Here is a 13,113-nt window from a genome sequence, read left to right as displayed (position 1 = left end):
CTCTTGGGCCTGCAAGCTCAGCAGGGATGACAAGCTTCCTCTGTCTTGCAAAGCTGCACTTGTCCCATAGCCACAGGGTCAAGGGTAGCTATCAGAGACAAGGAGGTAGCAGTGAGAACACCACTTCTCTTTTGATTAGATCATTATAAAAATCAGCGGGAACATGTTTATGTTAGCAATAGAACATGCTATTAAGTTTATTGAGATGTGTGTAATCCCTGAAGACCATCGGGATTTGGCAGCATGTGGCCTTGGCTGCCCTTTTGCCAGCTATAAAGTGATGGATGATGTTTCCTGCTCTACATCTTCTCTCTGTTTGTATAGCTCAGATTCTCTCCAGAAGCACCTGTGTTTATATAACCTTTTCCTCCTGGTGTGTTAGCTTCTGGGATGAGCATACCACTGATGTGGCTGTTGCTCAAGTTACTGGGGCTTCCAAGTGGCCTCATCACGTGCAAAGAGCTCTTTACTACCTATCAGAAGAGAGGGGTATGTCACATAGGGACCTGACCAGCACATTGGAGGTTATGATCCAATTCATTCTCACAAGGGCCATTTCACAGAGGCAGTGGTTCGATTGAACCCTGGTACAACACCTACAGAATGTTAACTCATATGCTCTGGAAATACCCACAGCCCTATGCTCGGCTGGGCAGACAGCCTCCCATACACAGACATGCCAGCACCCAACACTGTTGCCGGCTTTCTGCTAGCTCTCAGCCATCTAGACCATGAAGTGTCTCTGTATTTGGCCAGTGTTGCGGGGGGCGGGGCATTTGGTGCTCTTGTTATTGTAAGTAAATGGGTCACTTGACAACACAGATGAGCACTGAGGAAGGACGTCATGCAAAGTGAAAACAGCCATGCGCTTGGATTCTGCTCATATAAGGTACCTAGGGGTCAAAATCATAGAGACAGGGAATAGAATAATGGCTTCTGGGGCTATAGGGAGATGGCAGTGGAGAGTCGCTCTTTAATGGGTATAGAGGTACAGTTATGCAAGGGGGGATGTTCTGGGAATGACTGCACAATGATGCGAATATACTTAATTCAAACCATGCACTTAAAATTGTTAAGATGTTAAACTGCACGTTATGTGGGCTCTACCACACTTTTTTTTGAAATGCAAGTAAACACTATTGTCTTACTGCAGCTTACACGGCTTAACAGTTGACAAGGAAAATACTTTATCAGCATGTGCTACATAGCTGAATATTATATCTAGGCGAATTTCAGTATCACCCTCAATTTACAGATGGTGAAAGGTAGGTTAGAAAGACAGCAACTCACAGAGCAACCTATGAGGTAGGCTAAGATTCAAGCCTGAAGGACTGCCTGCCTGTTTTCAACACAGGAACTCAGAAGCTGCACACTGTGCTTACCATGCGAACAGCTAACAAGAACAGACTTCAGTGTGTTGGCAGAGATAGATGAGGATCTGAAGGCCACCAACTTGCTTTGATGTACTACACCAACGTGTATTATGCATGGATGCAACAGTAGAAAGTTCTAGGTAAGAACCAGTGGAGAGAATTCAAGAGTCTCTTGTCTATGTGGTTCTGGAATGCACGGTACCGACTCTGATTTCATATTACTAACACATGTCTCGGATAGCCAGCGACATGATGAGCTTGCCAGTGATCACAGGCATGTCTCTGGGGGTCTTAGAGCTCAGAGACACATACCCCAGGAAATCTGTCATGCGTTCCACATCAGTTGTGTAGTAACGAGTAGAGAGAGCCCAGGGCACAGCCTGAGGAACCACAGAATAGGTAGAGGATTAGGAGACATAACTTCAGTGAGGTGTACAAAGGCCAGTTACCTAGGGGATGAAGGAGAGTATACCACCTGCATCTCCAGCCTGCAAGGCAGTTGGCTTGTCCTAACAAATGCCAGGAAAATGCCCTGCTATGAGCAGGGTCTACATGATATGCCCCCAGTTCCCACCTACTGAGCCCGAAGCCCACACTGTGTTCTCCGACACCTTGCAAGCACATCCTCGCCAGTAAGAAGTGGCTGGAATCTTTCGACAAAGCTTGATTCCCGTTTCTTCCCTGCTCCCTGCGTTCATCCAATGCCCACCCGCCTTGGTGAGAACATGGCAGTATGGCAGTACCTGGTGTGTGTCAGTGGGCCCACTGGTCGCTCAGGTCTTCTTGGGGGCAATGCACCAGGTCTGTTCAGAGAATTGGTCTTAGGTGGCCGAGGCTTTTTAGGTGGGATGGCAGGAACAGAAGGCTTCTGTAAATCCAGTTTTGGCTCTCTCTCTGGTCTTTCTTTAAGTCATTGTTTGATGAAGCAAGTGTGAAGAAAACAAATAGACCTCACGTCAGTGGCAACATTGAGATGCAGATTGCTTATTCCCTGCTTCAACAAGAAAGCACATCGATACCATTTCTGATAGCAAAGAGTACCATTTACTCACAGTCAACTTAGGAAAAGCCAGAATTCCCTGTCCCCCTCTTCCCGTGCTCTTGCTGGTGCTAGTCCTTCAGCCACTGACCCTAAGCCAGCTCCTACTCACCCGTTAAAGCCTGGCTCAAACATTTCCCTAAGAGCCTGCGCAGGGCTGGCATCCAAGTGATGCTCAATAGCTAGCGGATGGGTTTTACCATATGGCCCACACGATCTTTTGCTGGGTGTACAGAAAGAACGAGCCTGATTAAACACTAAGATCATCAGCCAATAAGGGAGGAAACTATTCAGGGACGAGCTTGTTCAGGGACCTTTGTGCAGATTTTGAACTTGGAAGGGGGTCTTCTCAGATTTTAGACTCCACTTTTGGAGTCAAGGAGCTATCAGAATGAATTCAAATCCAGATCTAGTAAGTAGTCAAACTGAGTGGTGTTCAATGACAGCTTCAATTTTCCCATCCCCCAACTAGCCTTGCCTTGTGTATCCTTGTGTATAATGCAAAAAGCAAGAACCTATAACCTTACTAATGAAGACTGAACTTCTGTGTGTGTGGCCCATGGAAGGACAGGTAAAATTCCTGTATTTATTTGTATGCAATTCCTAATAACACCAGTGTCTCACTGGCAAGCACAGACATGAAACATGTTGTTTGGGAGCTCAGAATAAGTGGCAGTAACTTTGGGTACCTCCTTAGGTACTATGCAGGCACCACTGCCTTGCCTTCTCTGTTTTTCTAAAGGAAAACACACCCAACCAGAAATGATAAGAACTTTCTGGCACACTAGGTCCAGAAAAGGAGGGGCTAAGCTAAATGGTAAGGAGGGCTAATTCCCTGGCTTGCAACAGGAACAGAATAAGGACAGGAACGCCATGACTTGCAGGATGACATGGTATGGATCTTGGTGGCATCACAGGGATGCTGAGACTCAGACACTGGTTCCCTGAAGGTCCTATTGCTTCTGGTTAGGAATTCTGCCTCCCTGACTCCGTGAGAGGAAGAGCGAGGGCTGTGTGGCTACATGGTCAGCCAAGGAGAATGGCTGCTCACACATCCATCTATAAGTTAGCCGGCATGGGACAAGGGATGAAGTATCTTCATCCCAGAGCCCAGCTAGGATGCAGGGAGTAGAGTCTCCTTTGAGGACAGGGGGTAGTGTTCAATTAGTTCACAACACATGCTTTTAGCCAAGAGCTATTGATAGGGCATACACTGAATAGCAATTTCTTTCCATTGATTTCTAACACAGACTTGGCCTTCACAACGAGGTTCTAATGACTCAGATTTTACCTGATTAGCGAGAAAGAAAGATCCTTAATAGCTTACAATGTTGGCAAAACTTTCAGCAAGCTGATGTGAAATATTAAATTCCACAATAAAATTTCATGAGGCCACCGAAGAGCACCTCCAGATAATTATATTCATTAATACAGCATTTCTCTTGTGGCTTCAAAATAACTGCTTTTTAAAATGGAATTTGCTTGGCTTTCTGTTCATAATAATAGAGAACTTTCCCATAAAAATGTGTGATCAATCAAAAGCTGGGAACCTAGGACTAGGAACCCTTCCATGGCATGCAGGTTTCTTTGGAAAAGATACCCCGGATGATGGGAATCAAACACATTTGTAAACCTGACTGTATAAGGTTTTAAGAGACTTCTCTACCAACGGAATTTCTAAGCTTTCTCTGGAGACCCTGAAACTGAGTTGTTTTTCCCAGTATGACCATGCCACCCGACTCCCTTCCAATATTCTTGACCAGGAACGTGTGTCTGTAATGCTATTAGCCAGACTCAAGGGCCCAGCAGTGACCAAAGATGAGGGCTTTTATCTGTCTGGATGGGAATTTCAGCAAGTCAAGACAACATATCAATGGTGCAACTTATCAATGTCCCCAAAGACATTGAAAAAGGCGGAGGGACTAGATGAAGAACATCAGATACATGCAAGGCCCTTGATGAACTTAAAAACAATCAAGTTTGGGGTACAGGAAAGGTGGCAATGGTAGACACATCATGGAAGAGCCCTGAGCTGGTTGGTTTTGATTTGAAGATAAATTCTGTCCTATAAAGTGCCACATTTGCTCAGTCATATTTCCCTCAAAATGATACGTTTGGAAGCAATCCAAACAAACCGGTAATCACCATATTCCAAAGAAAAAGCAAATTGTGTAGGCGGGTTATCAGAACTAGCGCTGTGACAGACAGCTTTATTGCTTATTGTTCTAGACATCCCAATGAAGAATTGATCTCATACCTTTCTCTTCTGTTCTGTTTGGAAGTGTCTCTGGTCTTTCAGGGGGTATCTTTTTAATTTCGTGTTTTCTCTCTGTGGTACCTAGAAGGGAAAAGCTAATTGCAATCAGAAAATGTTTTCTCTATGTAGTTGACATCATTACATTTAAATATTTATCAAGTATAGCATAGGCAATAGATTTTCATCCCTGAGATGGTGGCTAGCAGTATACAGATATTAGTTGCTCAGAAACATAGCAGAACTCATTCCCACCTTATGTCATGAAACTGGCTTGCATAGCCACATGTGGTGGTGTGTGCCTATAAACCTGGCACTCTGGAGGCAAGATAACTACAAGTGATCACTACAAGTTGAAGGCCAACTACAGATATATAGTAAGACTGTCTTAAAAAAAATTTGCAAGTCAGGCATTGTGTGGGCATGCTTTTAATTCTAGCACTTGGGAGGCAGAGGCAGGCGTCTCTCTTATACATTGGACACCAGTCTGGGGTACAAAGCAAGTTCCAAGACAGCAAGGGCTGTTACACAGAGAAATCCTGTCTCAAAAAGAAACCCCAATAAATAAATAATAGATAAATAATAACTAACTAACTAACTAACTAAATAAATAAATAAAAGTTTGCGTGACTGTAAGTATTTCATTAATAAAACATCATTAATCTTTTCCTTGAACATTAAAAGTCAAAAGATATAATGGAGTAGGCATGCAGAATGTGTAGAAATAATTTACTCATTAAAACATAAATAAGAAATCATAATAAGAACAGGTTCCACAAGGATCTGGACTATATCTTGTAATAGACTAAAAATATGGCCTAGAATTGTTTGATAGACCTTGCAATATAAGGTGAAGTCTATATTCCCTTAGCCAGAATGGGGGCAGCCTTGTGAATGCTTTGAGCAATAGCCGAACTAATTCCATGCTATTTCCAAGGCTAAGTTATATGAGGCCATCTAGCTTACACTTTATTGGTTGGAATAGCAGACATCCATGTATAGAGGTCAACTACCCTGGAGAAGCCATGCATATGCATTCTGGCCTGCGGCCCCAGCCAAGCCCGGTCTCCTGGGCACTCCTGACAGAGCGAGCAACACGTCTGTGCGAAGCAGCCATCTTTCAGGTGGATTATTCCAGCCTCCACTAGTTCAGTTTTCCCAGCCACTGTCTCAGGCCGGATGGAATAGAAACTAACCATTCTGGTCATGCTCTGTTCACTTTCTTCGCCCACAGAATCTATGGCTCTATAAAGATTTGCTATTTTATGCCACTAAATTTGGAGTGGTTTGTCACAGAGCAATAGCATCTAGAACATAATTTTGAGGATTATTGCAGTTGTGTTACAGTGGTTTTCCCTGAATTCTTTCTCTCTGTGTGAATTCTTCGAGTACTACATGTTTCCCAATACATTCCTTCTTTACCCTTGCGGCCTACCACTGTTCCCTCACCTGAGGTCCTCATCAGTGCTGCTGCCTTCAGGCATATAAGAGCACCGGGAGCTAGTTAAAGCACAAATCTGTCCAAAGCACTCTTGTGACAGACTTGGAAGAGTACCTGATACTCTGCCTGGCTGGCCCAATGGATGGGTCGTAGGTATTGAAATCAGAATTATGAGGCCTCAAAGGGGTTAAAAAATTAACATTGCATTGGACATATACTCCATGTGATGTCCTTTAATGTCTTACTATACATTAAACACTGTTTCGGATCTATATCATTTACATAATTGGGCTCTTTCGGTAAAAGAAAGTTGATGATGAGGGAAATATGAATGTCTACGTATTTCCTCATTACAAAGCAGTTCTCAAGCTACTTCAGCAGAAAAGAGAAGGAAGATGAAAGGCGGCTGTGTCTTCCCTGGCAGAAATTCACACAAATGCTGGTAAAACTATTTCAAGAAGAGTCTGTCTACCATGCTACCGCACAGTCTCATGTCTAACGACGGTTCTACTATCTCCGAGAATCTGCTCCTACTTTCTCTATTGTAGACTGCCCAAGCCTCAAACTGCTCAGTTCAATGCCTTGGGCTCCACTTGATTACTAAGGCCTCTAGGAAAAAGGATCTTCAGGGCAAAATATACAACTGGTCTGTTTTAAACTTAGCACAACAAAATATTTATGTAGTCAGAACCACTAGGGGGCAAAATGAAACTGTTCAATGTCGGGGGGTAATGGGGTGGAATGAGAGATATAATTAACACCCAATTCTAGGGGTCAATATCTGTAATTCTCAATTAGATAAAAATAAATTGGAAAGAAGTTTAGCTTTAAATAGATTTTTTTCCCTCCAAATTGGTGGTACCCTCAAAAAATACTTCTTTAGAAAAATCACTTTTTAGTTGGAAGTCAGCCTGAATGAACTTCATGTGAGTTTCAGGTCACCCAGGGCTAGAGTGAGAGGCCCTGTCCTTACAAAACAAAACACTTCTTAATAAATGTATGAAAAAAATAAAATCTAGCAATTTACATTATAATAATGTATATTATATGCTAGAGATATATCATAATTGCAGGATTTTAAAAATTAAAAATAGCCTTAATTTTATTTTAGTTGTTTCTTGCTAAAATTAATATGTATATAGATACATATATGAGCTTGTATTCATTGCCCAATATAATGGGCTTCATTGTGACACTTTCATACATGTATGCCATGTATTTTTATTGTATTTATATCTCCCCTTGTCCCTTTCTGTCTTCAGTTTGTTTTAAAACTACTTAAAGAGTCATCCACAAAGGAATTTCTCTCCACAATTAACTGTGACTGTTATAAAGAAGAGTTCCATTGGGAAGCATGAATCATCTTTATGTATGAGAAGCCACTGTGCAGTGAGTTATTGAATGTTTAATGACATCACTTCTTCCTATATGATTCAACATTAATATCTAAGCTATGTAGAATGAGTAAACTGGAATTTTTTTTCAAGACTAGAAAAGAATTGAGAGGGAAAATATCTATGGCTAGAAAAACTGCTTTTTGTTGGAGGAAGTGAAGTAAGTGCAAATTTTGGCTAACCACATAGGTCAGACAGTAAAAACCCAGCAACTGTACGTATACAATGACGCGATTCCACGGGAAGTAATCTTCCCTATGCTGACCCTCATTAAGGACAATAACCAGCTCTTTGCTCCTCAAAAACAGATCGTTGAAAACAGACGCAGTTCATTTTAAAGCAATTTCTGGCCATTCTTGGGAACCCCCATTTCTGCACTGGAGCAGAGACACGTTTAGTGATGTGGATTCTTTTGTTTGTTTGCGTCTAGGAAAAACAGCAACTCATTTGAAACCTGCCTGCTGAGACCAAATCACATCCCCCAGGCTAGCAGTCTGTGGGTCCAAGAATCTTGAACTCTTAACAAAGAAAATTTGAATTTGTGCAAAAGAAAGATGAACATTTTGCATGAGGAACCTGAAAGGTACATTACCTGCTCCTTGTTTGATGACAGGAGCGGATGGAGGTGGTGGCTTCTTGGGTCTCTGAAAAAAATCAATCAAAATTATACATGAGATTGCTGGCAAGCTGTAGCATCCCAGACGGACCACAGACATTGTTTTTTTTATGTGCAGTGTGGACAATTTAGAGAACCTCTCCAAAAACTTGAGCAAGTCTCTCTGGGGACACCAGCTTTTGTTTGGCACCTCTAAATAAACACTGAAGTAAATTCAGTCGGCAAAACACAACTCAGACCAACAAATGAAATGCCATTTCCCCCTTTCTAAATTTCCATCAGCCATCAGGAAAACCTCAGCTCAGCAGAAATGACCTGAAACCAGCAAGCACAATGGTCCCTGCACTGCAACCACATTTGCAATTAAGATTTAATCAGCTGAATAACTGAGTAGGCCAGTAAGAGTCGCCATGAAGACTCAAGAGCAGATCTGGTAGAATGTGTGGGACTGTCAACTAAATGCAAACCAAGAGTACACTAAAGCCTGGCAAGTTCTCCACTTTCTGCCTCTTTCTATGTTGAGGCTAGAAAGTTCTTTATGAGATCCCCCACATAGCAGTTATGCCCTACCATGTGATAAACTGGAATGGATATGGGGCTTTTTGAATTAGCCCACTATTTCTATTACCCACTGTCACTCTGTAGGTGATGGAAGTAGCCGTGCAATCAATAGCATTCATCCCTGAACTGGTGTTTGTGGGCTTTTCCTTGCCACCCAAGATTGACTGTAGGAGGGAGGGAGATAGGCAAAGATGGACTTATCAAACATTTCAGTGGTTGGAGAACACAGCCAGCACCATCCTGTGCAGTGATGTTAAAGGCAAGGGGAGAAGCATCCAGTGCGACAGCACTAAGGAAGGGCTGGAGAAGGATGTGCATCGCATGGGTGTTGACACTCCTCACCCTCTCAGGCACCACACATTACCACAGGCCCACAAGAAGCAGATGCTCAGCTTCCCCTCTGACTTACCTTTCTCTGACACAGCAATGGGATAGAGAAAGAATTTGTTTGAAATAAAATCCAGAGAATACTGGACATACAAGGAACTTGGAGGTGGGGGTGGGGGACATCATAGCATGCAGACTCTGGATTCAATAGCTTTTCAGCCTGTTGTTTCATTATCTGCCAATTCCAACAAATTACCCTGAGTAAAAGCTATAGCAGGGTAAGCAGGGTAAGAGAAAGGTTCTGAAATCTGTAGAATAAATCTCTATTATTAGCCAAGGACAATAACCTCACATGGCTCTTCTTTCCCATCAGTAAATGGCCATTAATATTCTCTTCCTCTTGGGAGGAGGTGGTTTTGCAAGAAGAGTTAGTAATCTTTAACTTGGGTAACTCATGTAGCAATTCTAGGAGGAAGTGATATCAATATGCCCATGCCGCTGTTGAAATAATTGAGAGAAAGTCATTTCCCAAGGTCACCAAGCAATTAAATGGGGTAGAGGAGACTGGGAGTCAAGCCCAGGGCTGTTTGATCCACAGCTCTGAACTACTGTGAAGGCCCAGTGCTGGAGAACAGCCACGAGGCAGAGCGAGCATCAGGCAGGCATCAGAACGCACACACGGAACTCATCAAAGTGCAGGCAACTGTACGACGGGCAGATGGGAGAAGGAAATGGTTATCAGATTGCAGCTACAGTATGAGCTCAGCTAGGCTGTGACGCAGAAAAGCAGAAAGACTGGAAAGAGGTATGGCTGCAGCGGTGACCTCTGACTCGCAGGATCATGTGTGTGCATGCCCATGTGTGTTTCCTCCTTGATCTTTCCCTGCACTGTATGTGTAAGAACAGACACATTGACTTTACTGTGAAAAACCAAGCTGCTCTCAGGGCCTCCTTCCCACCCGGACATGCCCTGCATGGAGCGGATGTGTTTGTGGCTCAGGGTCTCCCGATATTCTTTTCTCTTTGTCAGCTTTTTCCAGCGCTCTACTTTACTCTGTCCTTTTCCTTCCTTCTCTAGCTTGGTGTAAAGTAGACTGGGAACAGATGTGTGTTTATCTAATGAAGTTACTGCTGAAAGCTTGCCATTTAACCTCCTTTACCTCAGGATCAGGGTTACTGCTTATTCTTGAAACCGCCAACACCCTATGGCCTAATTCTTCCCAGCCAAGTCCCAACAATGCCTCCTCCAGGATGTCTTTCTCACTCCTTGCTGCTTTGAAATATTCTTTTATTTATTGATTAAAAAAAAACAAGAGCTTGCACACACATGTCACAGCACGTGTGTAAAGATCAGAGGACAGCTTGTGAGAGTTGGTTCTCTCCTTCTACTGTGTGTGGGGGTCCTCGGATCAAACTCAGGTTGTCAAGCTTGGTGGCAAGCACCTTTACTGGCTGGGCCATCTCTCTGGCCCTACTTTAAAATATCCTATAAACAACCAAACATAAGCCTCCCTAGTGGAAGCTGTTATTCTGGAGACCTTACCTCAAACTATGTGGGGGCAGGGGAGACAACTATAAACGCTCATACTTTCTGATTACTGGGCAATGTGAAAGACAGAACAAGACAAAAACGTTAATGTTGTCTAATATTTGGCATGTAGTAGATACATGAATTGCGACATGGCAAAAATGGGCCGAAGAATAAAAGGAGAGGAGAAAGGCGGAGAGAGAGGAAATGCTGCAGGAACAGACTGTGTACAAAGTGGTCCCAGCAAGTCTGCCTGTGAGCGTGACAATGGGAGGAGGCAGAGGTATGCATTTATGCAGTCGTGGCCACTGAAGAGGCAGTTAGGACACACATTTAAAAGGAAGGGATAGTTTGTGAGCTGTGAGCTATCTGTCCTGTAGGCGGCACATTGGATAGTCACTGGCCAGCAGAGGGAGTTTAGATCCCCACCCCCCTTTGAACTGACCACTCTCTATGGTTTTGCTAAGTTTAACAGATTATAATTACATCATTCTCCCTTCCCTTTCCTCCCTCCAAGCCCTCCCATAGACCCCTCCTTGTTCTCTTTCAAGACCCAAATAGCTCCAGATCACCTTCCCAAAGCTGAAGTGCATGGGCCTATGTTGAAATTTTCATACAGCAAAAATGGTGATGAGAACCGAAAAGGCAGAGCAGCAAATCTCCAGCAGACGTGATGATACTCAAAGAAATGGAGATGAACACACACAGAGTGGCTTTGTTAAAAATAACCTCAGGCTAGACCCTGAGGGTTGGTTACATATAAGGGAATGCCTTAGCCTGTCTGATGTTACTGTAATAAAACACGTAAGTCTGAGTAATTTATAAGGGGAATAGCTTTATGTGGGGGTCTTCATTTTGGAAGTCCAAGAATGTGGTGTTAGCTTCTGACTGGCTTATAACGAGGGTTTTGTAATACTTCAGCTCCTGGCAGGAGGTGGGAAGGGTAGCCAGTACAGGCAGAAGCAGCACATGCACAAGAGAAACCAAAGTGTGGTGCCAGGGTAGCAACCTACTTTCTATAAAAACTAATTCAGTCTCAAGAGAATTAACCAGGTCTCTTTAAGGATATATTGGAATTATATATTGGCGAAGGTGATAACTCCATGACCTATCTCTTTTTTGCTTTATTTTGGGTAGTGGAAATTGAACTTAGCACTTTATACATGCTAAGCAAGCACTCTACCACTGAGCAACCTTCCCAGTCCCTAAGTACTCCTTAAAAATCCCAGCCCTCTCAACACTGCTACACAGGCTACCAAGCTCCAACATGAGTTTGGACAGGGCTAAGTCCCATTTGAATCCAAATGAAGTGGCAGGGCTTGGTTAGGGGATTAGCTTGATTTTTTTGTAGCAAATTTGGACCTTGGAAAATATATGCATCAAGCTAAGCTCAGAGGCTGGAGGGGACATGAATGGACCTTTTCAGACCAGGGCACCCACCATAGTTTTTTTTTTTTTTTGGTTTTTTCGAGACAGGGTTACCTTGTAGTTTCTAGAGCCTGTCCTGGAATTAGCTCTTGTAGACCAGGCTGGCCTCGAACTCAGAGATCTGCCTGCCTCTGCCTCCCGAGTGCTGGGATTAAAGGCGTGCGCCACCACCGCCCGGCTCCCGTCATAGTTCTAGAGGAATATGGGAGGTTCTGCTCTGCCATCACTATCACATCTGGAGGACTCATCATTACACTCTGAAAGCACGGAGCTGGAGCAATGATCTGAGTGATGATAATGCTTGTACTTACTCATCTGCACCTTCCGGAGTCCAGACAACTTCCTGCCCTGTCACCTGCACAGGAGAGCCCAGGGAACCCTTGCGTAACCTGCTTTTGGGAGGGACTCTTGTTGGTTTCCTGCCTCAGTCTCTAGCCTCACTGTCTGCGTTTGTACTGTGACTGCTTCAATCCAAGTGGATGGCCAACTAGGTGGTCATCTAGGCTCCAGCATAGAGTTTTCTCCCAGTAGGCTGTCTCAGCTTCATTCCACCCAGCCCACCCTGCAAGTAACAGCTTAATTATACGCTCAGATCCCATGTTCAGTGGAAGGACCTGGGCATCCCTCTGTCTGGGAAGTGGAATGTGACAGAAGCCCAGCGGCACGCATCTCGCCCTCTAGTCTTCCTTTTCTTTTATACTAGTACAAGAGGGATCAATCAACAGGAAAGGATGGGCAGAAGAAAAAGCAGGCACATTTGACACCATAAGACCAAAGGGCAAAGAGATTCTATTCACCACTTTTATACTGTATATACTATAGTCCCGATGAAGGAGAAGCTTGGGATGTCAGCTCAAAGAAATTCCAACTGGGCAATGGAAGATCAGCCCTACAGATAAGGATATGACAAATGAGACATTCACTGGGAGAGCCTAGGCTGTAAATACTGCCAGGAAAGGAAGAGGTGACACCATCTGGGTGGTCTGGGGGAAACCCATTGAGGCTATACCAAGAGGCCAAACTTGGGTGGCATAAATTGCTTGATAAGCCCAATTCTTGTGTATGAGACCACCCAGAAAAACTAAATATTCAAGATAGATATGTTGTGAGTAGCTTATCTTCCCCAAACTGCTTATTTGGAGGCATATGTTT

General features: G+C 43.6%; 1 protein-coding gene across 3 annotated transcripts in view; it reads right to left on the bottom strand.

The window, feature by feature from the left end:
* Sh3kbp1 (SH3 domain containing kinase binding protein 1) overlaps positions 1–13,113 on the bottom strand; it is a 336,253-nt gene that overhangs the window by 53,937 nt on the left and 269,203 nt on the right. For all 3 annotated transcript variants that reach the window (XM_038316361.1, XM_038316363.1, XM_038316362.1), the window contains 3 exons: positions 8,094–8,145; positions 4,670–4,750; positions 2,117–2,276 (listed from right to left, as the gene is read on the bottom strand). In XM_038316361.1, coding sequence (XP_038172289.1) covers positions 2,117–2,276; positions 4,670–4,750; positions 8,094–8,145 — 293 coding nt within the window. The remainder of the gene's footprint in view (positions 1–2,116; positions 2,277–4,669; positions 4,751–8,093; positions 8,146–13,113) is intronic.

The sequence above is a fragment of the Arvicola amphibius genome, chromosome X, assembly GCF_903992535.2.
Source record: "Arvicola amphibius chromosome X, mArvAmp1.2, whole genome shotgun sequence".
NCBI classification, from domain to species: domain Eukaryota; kingdom Metazoa; phylum Chordata; class Mammalia; order Rodentia; family Cricetidae; genus Arvicola; species Arvicola amphibius.
This window is presented reverse-complemented; position numbering and strand designations above follow the sequence as displayed.